This window comes from Mus caroli, chromosome 14, assembly GCF_900094665.2.
Source record: "Mus caroli chromosome 14, CAROLI_EIJ_v1.1, whole genome shotgun sequence".
Classification (NCBI taxonomy): domain Eukaryota; kingdom Metazoa; phylum Chordata; class Mammalia; order Rodentia; family Muridae; genus Mus; species Mus caroli.
The window spans coordinates 1805933-1821499 of NC_034583.1; the positions used below are offsets into that span (position 1 = coordinate 1805933).

The following is a 15567-nucleotide window of genomic DNA, read 5'->3' on the forward strand; positions in this document are numbered from 1 at the left end:
AAAGAAAACACATGGTGGAACTTATGGCTCTAACTGTATATGTAGCAGAGGATGGCCTAATCAGTCATCAATGGGAAGAGAGGCCCTTGGTCCTGTGAAGGTTCTATGCCCCAGTATAGGGGAATGCCAGGACCAGGAATGGGAGTGGGTGGGTTGGGGAGCAGGGGGAGGGGGGAGGGGATAGGGGATTTTTGGAGGGGGAAATTAGGAAAGGGGATAACATTTGAAATGTAAATAAAGAAAATATCTAAAAAAACCAAACAAACAAAAAACAAAAAGAAAGACCATATTTATTTTTGGATTCACATGTATTTAGTAAATTACTATTTATTAATTAAAATAAACCATGCAGATATTCATTTTCAATAGCACAAGTTAATGGGTTCATGTCTGGAGAAAACAGCAGATTTTGTTTTTTAACCTAATAAGTGAGCATTTACTATGAGCTTGGTATTGCTAAGACAAACTCATTTAGCTCAAGCAACAATACTGAGCAAGTTCCACCACTGATCCTGCTTAACTGACAGGAAAACTGAGGTGCTGAGAAATGCACAGACTTGGCATAAGGGTCTTCAGTCAAAACACAACAGAGCCAGGATCTGGATGCTTGTAACCAGGGCCAAGACCCACACTTCACTCCCAACTGCATCCTGCTTGTGTCCATGCTTTAGGTATAGGCTAGCCTTAAAGTCCATCTGTCAATTCCAGCCGGTGCCAGCCCTGCGCCATCTTGGGCACAAACTCAGTAGAGGGTCCCAAAGTCCCCAGAGGACTCTTCACGCTGCAGGCATCCTAGCACACCCTGGATCTTAATATCACTGGTGAGTGAAACACAACATCTGTTCCAAAAAAATCAAAGGCATTTGTGCTAGCAGGAACAGGGACAAAGGACACCTGCCCAACCTGTGGCTGGGGTTCATTCCCCCACACCATCTTGGGTGTGAAGTCAGTGGGCCCTAGCTCACCCAGGATCTTGGGATCACTGGTGAATGGAATGCAACATCTGTTCTGGTTTAATATACGGATTTCCATCAACGTAATCCACTATATAAACAAACTCAAAGACAAAAACCACATGATCATCTCGTTAGATGCTGAAAAAGCATTTGACAAAATCCAACACCCATTCATGATAAAAGTCTTGGAAAGATCAGGAATTCAAGGCCCTTACCTAAACACAATAAAAACAATATACAGCAAAGCAGTAGCCAACATGAAACTAAAGTTGGGAGCTTTTACAGAAGGAAGGACCATCCAGAGACTGTCCCACTGGGGATCCATCACATATATAACCACCAAACCCAGACACTATTGCTTATGCCAGAAAGATTTTGCTGACAGGACCCTGACATAGCTCTCTCTTGTGAGGCTATGCCAATGCCTCCAAATACAGGAGTGGATGTTCACAGTCATCTATTGGATGGAACACAGGGCCCCTAATGAAGGAGCTAGAGAAAGTACCCAAGGAGCTAAAGGGTTCAGCAACCCTACAGGAGGAGCAACAATATGAAGTAACCAGTAACTCCCAGAGTTGTGTCTCTAGCTGCATATGTAGCAGAGGATGGCCTAGTCGGCCATCAGTGGGAGGAGAGGCCCTTGGTCTTGTGAAGATCCTATGCCCCAGTACGGCGGAATGCCAGGGCCAAGAAGCAGGTGTGGGTGGGTTGGGGAGCAGGTCGGGGGGAGGGTATAGGGGACTTTCGGGATAGCATTTGAAATGTAAACAAAGAAAATATTTAATAAAAAAAGGGCAAAAAGAGAAAGAAATACAAAAACAATTCCTATGTTTCTAAACTGCCTTCGGAATGGAGGTACGTCCTCAACCCCCCGAGGTCATCAGGGGACATGCTCTCAAATAAATGCAGCACCTATGTTAGCCTGACAGGAAAAAAGAGAGATAAATGAATATTTAAAGACTGACACCATGTAGACGAGATAAAACAGTTATGAACCCTTAAATAAATGCCATAAATACTATAGTGGAGACTAAGTTATAAAGATTTTAAGAGACTAGTTGATGAATCTTAGATAACCTTGTATCTGAGTATTCCTGCCTCTTTCATTCCCTTCTCATTCAGTGGTACTAAAGAAATTAAATATTGTTAAAAAATCCAAAGTTGGCTCAATGCGAAACTTGATGTTTGAGAAAATGAGGCAAGATGGTCTTTGAGCAGTTTTGGGTGCTATACTAGACCTGTAGCTTGTATTAAAATCTATAACAGATGACACTAGAATTTAATTCACAGGGTATCTTAGCCATTTAAATGAGAAACACTAGGTGTCTGAGTCACGAAGACTGCTCAAGAATTGGCATGGTGGTTTACCATACTGCTTGGTTCTATCTCCAGTGAGTGATTCATCCTGAAGAACATCTCATAACTGAACATCCCACTCAAACAGTTACGTTATTAGACATTATAGCGCGTGTACATCTGACACCATCAGCAACTAACTGAACTTAAGGTAAAGAAGAAATGAAATGGATTCCAGTGAATCATGACTAAGTGTGTGCTTCCAGTGTTTACTGTAACAGTTTTTAATTTTTAAAATTGTTCTTGCCACTGAGAACTCAAGTTAAAAATACAAATTGCTGTAACTTAAAGGTTAAAGTGAATCTTTATAATTAAGAATAGTATGGAAAATAAATTTGGAAGGTTAGCATTTAAAGATAATTGAAACAAAAAATGACCTATATATAAATATTCAGATCAGTATGGCTATAAGAATTTAATTTTATTGACTGTTGGTATCTAAAGGATTTAGCTACAGAGCAAAGGAGAGGTGAACAATCCAGCAATTCTATTCTGAATCACAGCTGTACCTTACTCAACTCCTAGAAGTCCGGAGCAGACAGCAGAGTAAAGTGGAGGCCTCTTAGTGCTCCTTAACAACTGGGAGGACTCAGGCACTCAGCTCCTTTAGAAATGCAGTGGGCTTAGATTAGGAAATCTGAGATGTCTATTGGGGTCAGAAGTCAGAAATTTGATGAGATCTTCCAACTTTTAAATGTTAGCTGAAATGCTTTTAGAATGCCCAATTAGGTTGTATCAAGATAGCTACAAATGATAGTGGATAGAAAAAAGTGAATGATCTGGCAAAAAATAAAAACAAAACAAAAATTACCAACCAACCAACCAACAACAATGAAAACTAAAAGTAACCCTTGGCAAATATCATACAAACAGTGGGCAGGTGTTTGTTTGTTTGTTTGTTCTTTTGTTTTGTTTTAGCTATTATATTGGGTTTATATCTACCACCCATCCAACCCTTATTCCACCTAATCCCTTCTAACTCTTCAACACTAGGTAGGAAAGAAAGATCGTTAAAGGGAAAAGGAGGCATAGACCTCTGTAGACGACTTCCTGCTGCTCAGCAGAAGGAAGCTGCATCCTAGAGGCAAGTCCAATCTTCATTATCAGAACACCCATCAGTCCATCAATAGCAAACCAGCAATCCAGGAAATCAACAGAAGAAACCAGCAGAGGCAGGGGCAGCCACCTCCACACCCTCCCCGGTCTCTCCCATTTATACCCTCTCCAGAATCAAAACTATGCGTGGCTGGCAAAATCATGCCCCTGCTAGAACATGGAGCAAATCCTAGTCACCAGCTATGAAACAGTCTCTTATCCCAGACCTGTGATAAAAACAAAAATATACTCACATAACATAAGTGGTTTGTTTACAGAAACCAAAATTCTCACTACAGGTAGTGGTGCTTCGGGGATGGTGTGTTGGATGGGAGGGCTGTGCTTAGCTTCTATGCTACTTGGGATAAAAACTGTCCTTAAAGCACAACTCAGGTTTAGTTCAGTGAGACTCAGTGGGAATACAGCATGTTAACCTTCTGCTTCATCATTGTAGAATTGGGAGGAAAACGAGAGAAATAAGAGCAAGTTCTTACATTTGTTGCAATACTCCTGGACACCTGTGTAGTCACCAAGCACATTACAAAGCCTCTATGATTTGGCTACAAAACACTCAGTATTTTCCCAGGAGGCACATTAAGATTTGCCAACATTTGAGTACTTACTGTGCACCACATACTGACAGGAATTAGGGCTAAAATCTCAGTAAGGACATGCTCATGGTCTGATGGAGAAGGCAGGCAGGTAAACAGGACCATGAAATAAAACTCAGGTAAACATGTGAGTGAAGGATGGGCAGAGTATGGCCGTCACAGGGCTGAGAGCCCAATGACAATGATCCCATGGGCTTTACAACAAGGAGCACTGGAAGCGCATGTAGCAGCTGTGGTCTTCTGCAGGGCTGGCTCACTACACTCCAGACACTCTTCTACAGATGCTTTATATATGTCATATTATCTGCTTTTATAGATGAGGAAATGAACATGGGACTTTTTAAGACTAGCAATTATTATGTTTATTAAGTTTTAATAATTTTATACATGAACACTGAATGTGCAACACTAATTCCCTACGTATTTCCCAAATGCTGTATCCCTCTCGGAAATCTGTGATGGTCTCTTCTTTAATTCCCATTGTTACCTCTATACATACATGCACATATATAAATATTAATTAGGATATGTGCATAATTAAATATGAATTATATATAAATTAGGGAAATTATATATGAATACACACATAATCTATTGGGTCCATTTAGCTTTGTTCATATGTACATATATCTAGGGATGACATATTGTAGGGTTGTGAGTCCCAAGTCTGCTCTGTCACAGGGTAAGGCTTGGGGAGTTTGACTGCACTTATCCCCTCCCCCACGCAACCTCCACCCTCACCCCGCTGCTAGGGTGGGTGTGGGCTATAGGGAAGCATTGGGACACCACTCTGGGGATGGGGAAGCTCAGTCTAAGACTGGGGAGGCTGGAGCTGGCCCAGGTGTCCTCAGGCCTGCGGAAACAAGGCTGGGACTGTAGGGTTCTCAAACCCTTGGACATCTAAGCACCACTGGGAGTCACGGAATCGCTGAGTATGTAGCTGGGAGCACAGAGAGGCCTTCTATGAGAGATTAGGCTGAGGCTCTGTAGGCAAAGGCCTTCTCCATGACTATCCATGGCTGATCTCGATGAAAAGAGACAGTCCATGGTTTTAAGGCATTTATTGTTATGACAGAAGTAGATATGTAAACCATACCCCACTTCTCAGGGTGGGCCCAAGAATAAATAATTTTTACAGGGAGGAATGTCTAGGAAGGGAAGCTTATTGGCTAAGACCTCTGAGCCTCTAGGTACCTCATTAGCATGGAGACCTGTCTTGAGCCTATGTGGCCTGTGGTCATGTCTCTTTTATGTGCAAAGCATGGCATGTGTTCTAAGTCAGGAGTCTGGCAGGGAGCTGGGAGTAGCCTAAGCCTCAGGTGTGTGCCCACCAAGTCTCTGGATCTCGACTTGCTCTACCTTACCAAACTTCCTAGCACGGTTTTTGGTCTCACAACCTATTTCCATTACATATATATTTTAAATCATATAAACACACACACACACACACACATTTCAAAACATAGCAAATGTCTCAACCCTAGTTCTTTCTACTGTCGCAGCAGGCACCACACCTCTGGTATGCTGTGTGCAGGAGCGGTCAGTTCATTTAGACACAGGGATCACCCGTTGCTTCATATCCACTCTTTCACTGCTGCCACCCAGTCCTCATGAATCCTGATTTACAGCAAATGGCCACATCGTTTTCATTTTTGACCCATTCAGATGGCTCCAGACCTCACTACCAGAAACATTTCTATAAACCACAGAATATTTTCCCATTTCTAGTTCAAAAGCCTTTGTGTGTGTGTGTGTTTTGTGGTGGTAGGGATGAGACTCAGAAACCACTGCACACAAGGCAGGCTCCGCATCCCTCACCTGCATCCACATCTCTCCACACTGTAGTAAGTTTCTCTTCTTCATGACAGTGGCTAATGCAGGTGTAGGTGCATGTGTGTGAAGTTGGTACTGGTTGCCTTTCTTGACTGCTTTTGCACTTTATTTATCAAGGTACAGTCACTTGCTTAACTTGAAGCTTACAGATTCTGCCCAGTCTTGCTAGCCAGCTGGCCCCTGAGACCTCCTCCCCCTTCTTCTGCCTCCTGCCTGTTGGGATTCCAAGTGGCTGCTACTCCTGCCGAAGTCCAGTCTTCATGCTTAAGCAGTGAGCACATTATCCACTGAGCCATCTCCACAGCCCTATTTGTATTTTTTTTGGAAGATTATATAAAGTTTTCCATTTATAAAACTTACATAAAGTTTTTTTAATAAAGCAAAAAATAAAGGACAATTTAAAGCAAAGAATGAAGCATATTCTAGAACAGATGGTACACAAACATGGTTCTGACAGCAGCGCTATTAAAGAAAACCCAGTCTGACTGAAGTTTAAGAAACACTAGTCTGCCAAGCAGTCCTTTCTGAAGTCACTCAGCAGGCCAAGTCTTTCAGCAGTGTGAGGCTGCTGTACTCCGCTTCTTCAGCTGTTTAACTACATCACAGTGATGACTCATCTGTGTTCCTGAGAGATTCACTACTTCCAGCATCTGAGCTTCTGTCCGTGTCATCCCTTTGCTTAGGGTGCTGGGTACCTGTTCTCCCTGAGTGCCTGTCCCCCAGTGCCACACAAATGGGGTCCCCTGCATGAAGCCTGCGGCTAGCCAACAAATCATTTCTTTTGCTTTTACAGAGTTGGTGGCATCTCTCTCTAGTGTGCCTCCTTTACAGCTTTGATGACATTACATTTGAATAATATTCTTTTACCTAGGGGATGTCAAGGGGCAAGAAGAAAAGATGTGTATTTTATTCTGTTTTAATTGAATCATGGTACGTAACAACAGGCCTTATTCACAGAGAAGGCCCATAATGAGTATCTTGGGAATTAAATTTAATCCTCTTTTAGGGAACATTCATGCAATACTTACAATTTTACGCTTGATCATGAAGAGTGGGATTTTTGCATGAAGAGGTGTTGAAGACACTTCCTTATGGACTGTTGATAAATACAATCTTCTTTTGATGTTTCCTAAATCAGTAATCCTGGGGAGAGAGAGAGGGGGGGGGAGAGAGAGAGAGAGAGAGAGANNNAGAGAGAGAGAGAGAGAGAGAGAGAGAGGGGGGGAGAGAGAGAGAGAGAGATGAATTTTAAAATACATTTCTTTGGATAATCATCACAATGATATAATTTATCAAATAGGCTTTTTCTAACATGGAGTTCAAACACAGAACTGAAGAATTGTCATTTTCTTTCAACAAGTAATAAAATTTCTTCCTTAAATTCAAAATGCTCACAGGCCTGCATGTATAAATTCACTTAATATGCTAATTTATTTCATCACTCTACTCTAGATTTCCACAGTCCCCCAGCTTATGAAAAAATTCAATTTGTATGAACTGGGAACCGTTAGCCTTTAATAACCATGCTTGTTCCAGCCCCTTAAGCGTGTGTTATCTTGGGACATACTGTCACCTACTAAATAGGAAAACATTATGAGTTTCTTTCCCTAAAAGTGCACCTGTCATTTTCCATAGGCTCTTAGTCTGCAAAGAGACAGACATGAAGCACCAAGTGTCAGTTTCACTTCCTAAGCACATATCTTCCACCTGGAATTTTAATACACAAGTTGACTGCTCACTATTCAGGTCACCCCACAGTGACAACAAGGACACCAAATCTGAACATCTATAATAGATTTAGACCACAGCCATGATCACAAAGGATAGGTTGCTTCAGGCTGATAGAGGCTCATTTTTATGTTCTGCTTCCTTTATGTCTCAGAGGTAACACGCCAGGCTGAGAATCCACACACCATCCTGGGCTGCTGTGCCGTCAAATCAATGCTTTCTTAAAACCTTTTCTGTTACCTGAAAATACAGGGCTACCCCCATGTTAGCAACTTCTCTATGGATGTCTTACACACCCACTCTTCAATAATGATTAATTTCTCAAGGTGACATTTCATTTAAGTAATTGTTAATATTTATAGTATAACTATTTTTAAATACATGGGAGGATGTCTGTGAGTTTGATGCTAACATGATCTACATGGTGAGTCCAACCAAACCAGAGCTATATAATGAGACCCTGTCTCAAACAAAAGAAAACCCCAAAGCAAAGCAACAAACAAACACACACCCAGTATAGTCCACTCTATAGTTATTCTATGCCTCCTCCTCCCTATCTCTGCATTACTAATCTCATTAGTTTCTATAAAATACCTATAATCTCATTATTACCTATAAAGTAGTCCCTATATCATGTGGAAAGATATCTAGCATTAAATATAACATGAGATGATTTTAGAGTACACTCTAGACACCTCCTCCCCAAGTCCATTCCTCTTTCATTAAAGGATAACATCATTTAACTTAAAAAGTTAGAAAGCTTCCCAAGGTCTTATCTGAGCTAAGGATTAAACTTCAACTGCATTAACGCAAGTGTTTCACATGGTCTTTCACATCAAGGTTGTGGCCTCTCCTTCACTTCAACTGTATACAACTGACCTGAATAAATATATTCGAACTTCCATATCATCCTTTTAAACGTTACTTTTGTGTTACATCTTGTAGTGGTACAGAAACATATGTGTTTTAGAGAGAAAAGCACCATGTGAGCATAAACGCCTTTCTAATGGTGTCCAGCAGTGGAAGACCAACCTCAGCGCAAGTTCAAGTTCACTTAGTATACACAGGCAGGCTCTAGCTGTAAGTTAATATACACAGGCAGGCTCTAGCTGTAAGTTAATATACACAGGCAGGCTCTAGTTTTAAGTGACGACATTTCTAGAGAGGCCCAACTGAGAAGGGAGAAGTGCCTCTGAATGTGGGCTGCAGCTAAGGTTGAGAAGACCACAGGCAAAGGTGGAGTCCAGCAGGACTCTGGCAGCCTCTGCTTCTTGGGCCACCATGATGTACCTTCTACCGTGGTAGAAGGACATTTTGAAATCACTGAATTAAATTATATATCCTCCCTCAAACAGTCTGTATGTTATTCTGTCGGCAACAGGAAGAGAATAGATGTGAGGAACAAGTATGACTAGATTAAACGTGATCATCAGGGATGCTTTGCAGTACCATCTCTGGTAAGCTGCACCTGGGGAGGAGATGGGGACCCCAAAGACTGCAAAGGAAAAGGAGCAAAAGGAGGTGCCATGTTAGCTCCAACCTTATGTGATCCAGGTTAAAGGTCTGCTCTGCTTGTGGTGAAGAAACACTGAAATTGTCTACAATTTGGATTAAGGATTGCAGTCCAAACAGCAGCATTCAGTCCCAACACTGGCAAATGAGATGGCATTAGTATTCATGTACTTATTGATACATTCAATAACTGCTGAGCCAGGTGACATGCTAGGGGACACACCAGGGTCACAAAGCTTAGAAGGACAAAGTGTCCAGTCTCTTGGAACTTCTTTGCTGGTGGAAAAGGCAAGTGGAGATGTCGAAAGAGAAAAAAAACCAAACAAATGAAAGTTATCAAAAATGGAATGAAGAAAATAAAAGATTCTAAATTAGATAATGAGAAATTCCCTGCTTCAGACAGTAGCAAGTGTGTGGTTCAGACTGGAGAGGTAAAGGAGGAACAGGAAGTAGATGGCTTAGGCAAGAGCCAATCACACGGCCATTGTGGCACGGTAAGGAGCTTAGAAGCCTGGTCAAAGCGTGGAGTATGATAGGAGCTACACCCTACCCTTCACTCTAAGTCGTCATGAAGTAGTTATGGTGTCATGTTTCATTTTTATTGTCATTATTTGATTTATTGTGTGCTGTGTGTGTGCACCCGAGTGAAGTATTCACAGAGGCAGAAAAGGGCACTGGATCTGCTGGGGCTGCAGTTAGAGGCCACTGTGAACTGGCTGGCATGAGGGCTGGCAATCAAACTTTGTTTCTCTGCAAGAGCAGCAAGTACTCTTGACCACTGACCATTACTTCCTTCTTAGGGTAACATTTGTGCCACCCAGACACAAATTTCAGTGTCTTTTGGTAAGTGTACAAATTAATTTAATTACCCCTCCAAAGAAATTATAGCCATTACTCTAGAAGTCCGCCCTTGGTCTCTGAGACACTCCTCGGCCGTTGGGGGGTTAGGCCTGCTTCCTATGGTCTCCGTCCTAGATGAGCTCCGTCTGCTGGCCTCTTCTTACAGGCTGGACTGTGCACAACAGACTCTTTTGCATTTGATTCTTTCACTTAATATAAAGATTTTAAATTGCATCCTCATTGCAATAGGTCATTCAAATTGCTGAGTTCAGTTTAGGAATCAGACAGGTTATCTATTTTCCTATGGATGAGTATTTGAGTGGGTTCCAGTTTTGAGTCATTTATTTATTTGTTATTTATTTATTTTTTGTTTTTATTTTTGTATTTCTACAGGGAACACCCTGTGAATAAAATTTTATTCTTTATAGAAACAAAGTCATTCCCTAGCACTCTCCCTTATCTTTTTTTTTCCTCATTTTTTTTCTTGGAAATTTTCCTTATTTACATTTCAAATGTTTTCCCATTTCCAGGTCTCCCCTTTGGACCCCCCCCATCCCATCCCTCCTCCCCCTGCCTCTATGAGGGTGCTCCCTCACCCACCCACTCCCATCTTCCTGCCCTGGCATTTCCCTACACTGTAGCATTAAACATCCTCAGGTCTGAGGGCCTCTTTTCTCACTGATATCCAACAAGGCCATCTTCTGCCACATATGTGGCTAGTGCCATGAGTCACTCCATGTGTATTCTCGGGTTGGTGGTCCAGTCCCCAGGAGCTCTGGGGGGCCCAGCCTGTTGACACTGTTGCTCCCTCCATGGGGCTACAAACCCCCTCAACTCCTTCAGTCCCTTCTTTAATTCCTCCATCAGGGACCCCAAACTCAGTCCAATGGTTGCCTGCAAGCTTCCTCCTCAGTATTTGTCAGGCTCTAGCAGAGTCTCTCAGGTAACAGCCATATCAGGCTCCCATCAGCAAGCACTTCCCAGCATCCACAACAGCATCTAGGTTTGGTGGCAGTATATGATATGGATCCCATGGTGGGGCAGTCTCTGGATAGTCTTTCCTTCAGTCTCTGTTCCACACTTTGTCTCCATATCTCCTCCTGTGAATATTTTGTTCACCTTTCTAAAAAACACCGAATCACCCACATTTTGGTCTTCCTTCTTCTTAGGCTTCATATGGTCTATGAATTGAATCTTGGGTATTCCGAACTTTTGGGCTAATATCCACTTATCAGTGAGTACATACTGTGTTTGTTCCTTTGTGACTGAGTCACCTCACTCAGGATGATATTCTCAAATTCCATCTATTTGCCTGCGAATTTCATGAAGTCATTGTTTTTAATAGCTGAGTAGTATTCTATTGTGTAAATGTACTACATTTTCTGTATCCATTCCTCTATTGAGGGACATCTGGGTTGCTTCCAGCTTCAGGAACCTACCCAGAATCCTCAGGACACAGGAACCGAGGAGTGGCCTGGAACAGGAGCCTTCGATTTCTGTCTGTGCCTGGAGCCGATCCTCTGCTACAGAACTCCATACCCAAATAGTGCCTGAAGAGAGCTAGCTTCCAAGGAGTGCAGACAAGCCTGTGAAGTGCAGGTAAGATCACCACATCTTTTCAAATTCTTGGCCCAAGAGGGACCTTCCCAGAGCCATCAGGACACAGGAACCAAAGATCAGCTGGAGACAGGATCCTCCTGGTTTCTGTCTTCATCCCGGAGCTGACCCTGTACCACAGTTCTCCATACCTAAATTCCTCCCGAAGAAAGCTGGTCTCCCACGAGTATTGCAGGAGGGACAAGCCACATTCAGAGACAGCGAGACCAGCTAACACCAGAGACAACCAGATGGCGAAAGGCAAGGGCAATAACAGAAGCAACAGAAAGCAAGGCTACTTGGCATCAACAGTTTTGAGTTTTAATAACTCAAGCCTTTTGGACATGCCTGTGGTACCTTCTGGTGAGCAAGAACTCATGTCTCCTTGGTACATAAATAGCAATGGGATCACTGATTCACTCAGCTGACAGAAACATCTCTTCAAAGTTAGTGCAGGGTTTCCACATTTTCATCTTTCTGAGGTCACTAGAACTTAACATTTCAGCCAGCTTCGATGGGAAACACTTACTTTGATTTTATTTGAATACCCTGTGACTAATGATATTGAACATTTGTGTGTGTATGTGTGTGTGTGTGTGTGTGTGTACATGCATGTAGAGGCCAGAGGTCAACCCTGGGTGTTTTTCTCAGCTGTCTACCTTGGTTTATGAGATAGAGTCTCTCGTGGGATACAGGGTGCACTGATTACCATGTGCTGGCTGACTTTCAGACATCACTGATACTCACTGTCTGCTTCATCTGTGTTGGTATTACAAGTGCATACCACCTCAACTGGCTTTTCTCTGGGCACTGGAGATCTAACTCAGGTCCTCATATTTATGTGGCAAGCACTTTCCCAACTGAGCTGTTCTAGCCCCACTCTGCCCTTATGCAATTATTAAAGTTCTCAAACATATGCACAATAATCTGTATAATATATATATACACATATATATATGTAATATATCACAATAACCCCACACACCGACACACAGATACATAGACACACAAACACAGACACAGACACACAGACACACACAGACACACAGATATACACACACACACACACACACACACACACACCCCTCGCGCGCACGGGTGCACTGGGGATTAACCCAGGATCTGGTGCATGCTAAGCAGGCACTCTTGTCACTCTGCCACAGCCCAGACCCTTCATTTTTACTTCTCATTGGTATCTTTGAAGTACAACTTTGCCTGGAAGATCATCTGAAGTATCACACGTGAAGACATGTCTGCTCTTTGCATTTGTTTCTGTACCTGCTTTTCATCAGCACAACTTCTTTTTTTTCTTAGATATTTTCTTTATTTACATTTCAAATGTTATCCCCTTTCCTGGTTTCCCATCTGAAAATCGCCTATCCCATCTCCCCACCACTGCCCAGCAACCCACCCACTCCTGCTTCCCTGTCCTGGCCTTCCTCTATACTGGGACATCAAACCTTCACAGGACCAAGGGCCTCTCCTCCCATTGGTGACCGAGTAGGCCATCCTCTGCTACATATGCAGCTGGAGCCATGGATCCCTCCATCTGTATTCTTTGGTTGATGCTTTAGTCCCTGGGAGCTCTGGGTGTACTGGCTGGTTTATATTGTTGTTCCTCCTATGGCGCTGCAAACCCCTTCAGCTCCTTGGGTCCTTTCTCTAGCTCCTACACTGGGGACCCTGTGCTCAGTCCGATGGTTGGCTGAGAACATCCATCTCTGTATTTGTCAGACACTGGCAGAGCCTCTCAGGAAACAGCCATATCAGGCTCCAAAGAGCTATAATAGTCAGCATAACTTCTAACTTTTAGGGACTCCTGTCTATAATTATATACTTTTATTTTCCACATTAAAAAAGCCCAAAACTTGTCTAGTATAAACTTGAAAGCACACCTTTCTGTTTCGTTTGAGATCTTTCAAGGCTCACTACTTTGCATTTACTCTAAGAACTATCCCAAATTAGTTGCTCTGTGTTGTATGTGATGCAGAGATTATTTTCTTTCTTTTTTTTTCAGTTGTCCCATTAACATTTCTTCAATTTCTTTCCTCATGGAGAACCCATGGTCCTTTGTTGAAAATAAACTGACCATATTGCTCTACTCTGTTTCCTATTGCTGTCTTGGAATCCTTGAAACTGGGTAAGTTTATTTTAAATCAAAGTTATGTATCTTTATTTTAAATGAGGCCATTAGCTTACACTAATTATGGGAGTTCAAAGGCATGGTATCTGTATCAGCTCAGTTGTGGTAAGAGTCCCATGGCAGATGGTGGTCACATCACACTATCAGAAGGAAGACTGCATTTTGAGGGAGGAAGACAGAACAGATTATGACTCACTCTTTGAGCAACTCACACTTGCAAAAACTCAAAGTCCCATGAAAACAACCTTAATCCTTTTGAAAGCATCACTTACAATGACTAAGCTCCTCCCACAAGACCCTACCTTTTAGGTCCATACTATCTCTCAAAACACTAGGGTGAGAGAGGAGTTATGCTACTAATACAGGGAATGCTAGAGGAAAAGTCACACTCCTATGACATCACACAAACATATATGTGGATCTATTTTTAGACCATTCCTTAATCAACATTTTTTTTAGTGTTCACTTTTTTTCTAGGCCAATAACATATGCTTTTGATTATTACAGATTAACTGTAAGTCTTTGGTTTATTTAAGGCTTGTTTCATCTTTTCTTTGTTTCTGTACCTACTTTTGATTAGCACAACTTCTAACTTTTAGGAATTCCTGTCTGTCTAGTTACCATATTTAAAGTTAGTTAATTGGTTATATTAAATTGAATCTAAAGGTTGATTTTGGAAAAACAATATTGAGTTTTCCAATCTAGTCATAAGAAATACATCTATCTGCATTAATTAGACCTTGTCTAATTTTTCTCATATTGTTTGTAGTTTGCATTTTATAACTTATGTATATCTTTTTGAAAAGAAATTTTGGGTACTTGGTACTTCTTACACAATTGGAAATATCTGTAATTTAATATTGTGTCCATTTGCTGCTGGTATAGAGAGATCAATTGATTTGGTATGCAGGCCTTGTTAGTAGACATTGCTGCGTTGATTTGTGTGTCCAGCTGCTATTCTGTGTATCCCTGAGGATTTACTACATGATCATGTCATCAGTGTATAAAGATGCTTTGGTCTTGCCTTTTTATTTCATTTTGTTTCATTATTACATGGGTGTGAGAATTTCTAGGTCTACAGTTATAAACAGGAATGAATGGTGCCAGAAGAGAAACATGGAGATTCCTATCATGTGCCACAACCTGCCAATCATTTCTACGAAGCTGTTCATGTACTCCTCCCAATAGTCCTATGAAATGAGGTTCAGGGTTCCCTGCTTACCACTAGTGAGGGGCTCAGAGACACTGAAAATCTGATTAGGGTCTCACAGCTAGCACGTGTCAGAGCCTGGAAGTTTTTTTTTTATGATATCAAAGAAAGCTTTATTTTTATTATTATTTTTTTTTTTTTGGTTTTTCTTTTTTATCCTACATTATTTTCTTTTTTCCCCCTTTTTTAAAATTAGGTATTTTCCTCATTTACATTTCCAATGCTATCCCAAAAGTCCACCATACCCTCCCCCCCACTCCCCTACCCACCCACTCCCACTTTTTGGCCCTGGCGTTCCCCTGTACTGGGGCACATAAAGTTTGCAAGTCCAATGGGCCTCTCTTTCCCATCTTTTGATACATATGCAGCTAGAGTCAAGAGCTCCGGGTACTGGTTAGTTCATATTGTTGTTATACCTATAGGGTTGCNGCCTCTCTTTCCCATCTTTTGATACATATGCAGCTAGAGTCAAGAGCTCCGGGTACTGGTTAGTTCATATTGTTGTTATACCTATAGGGTTGCAGATCCCTTTAGCTCCTTGGGTACTTTCTCTAGCTCCACCATTGGGGGCCCTGTGATCCATCCAATAGCTGACTGTGAGCATCCACTTATGTGTTTGCTACAGAGCCTGGAATTCTAAAGCCTAAAAAGGTAAGACAAGAGGAATAAGGCTAAACTATTTACGAG

The 15567-nt window shown here is 41.9% G+C and overlaps 1 protein-coding gene across 3 annotated transcripts in view; it reads right to left on the bottom strand.

Moving 5' to 3' along the window:
* C14H3orf67 (chromosome 14 C3orf67 homolog) overlaps window positions 1-15567 on the bottom strand; it is a 243624-nt gene that overhangs the window by 150232 nt on the left and 77825 nt on the right. For all 3 annotated transcript variants that reach the window (XM_029468705.1, XM_021181991.2, XM_029468706.1), the window contains one exon: window positions 6880-6994. In XM_029468705.1, the coding sequence (XP_029324565.1) occupies window positions 6880-6994 (115 nt within the window). The remainder of the gene's footprint in view (window positions 1-6879; window positions 6995-15567) is intronic.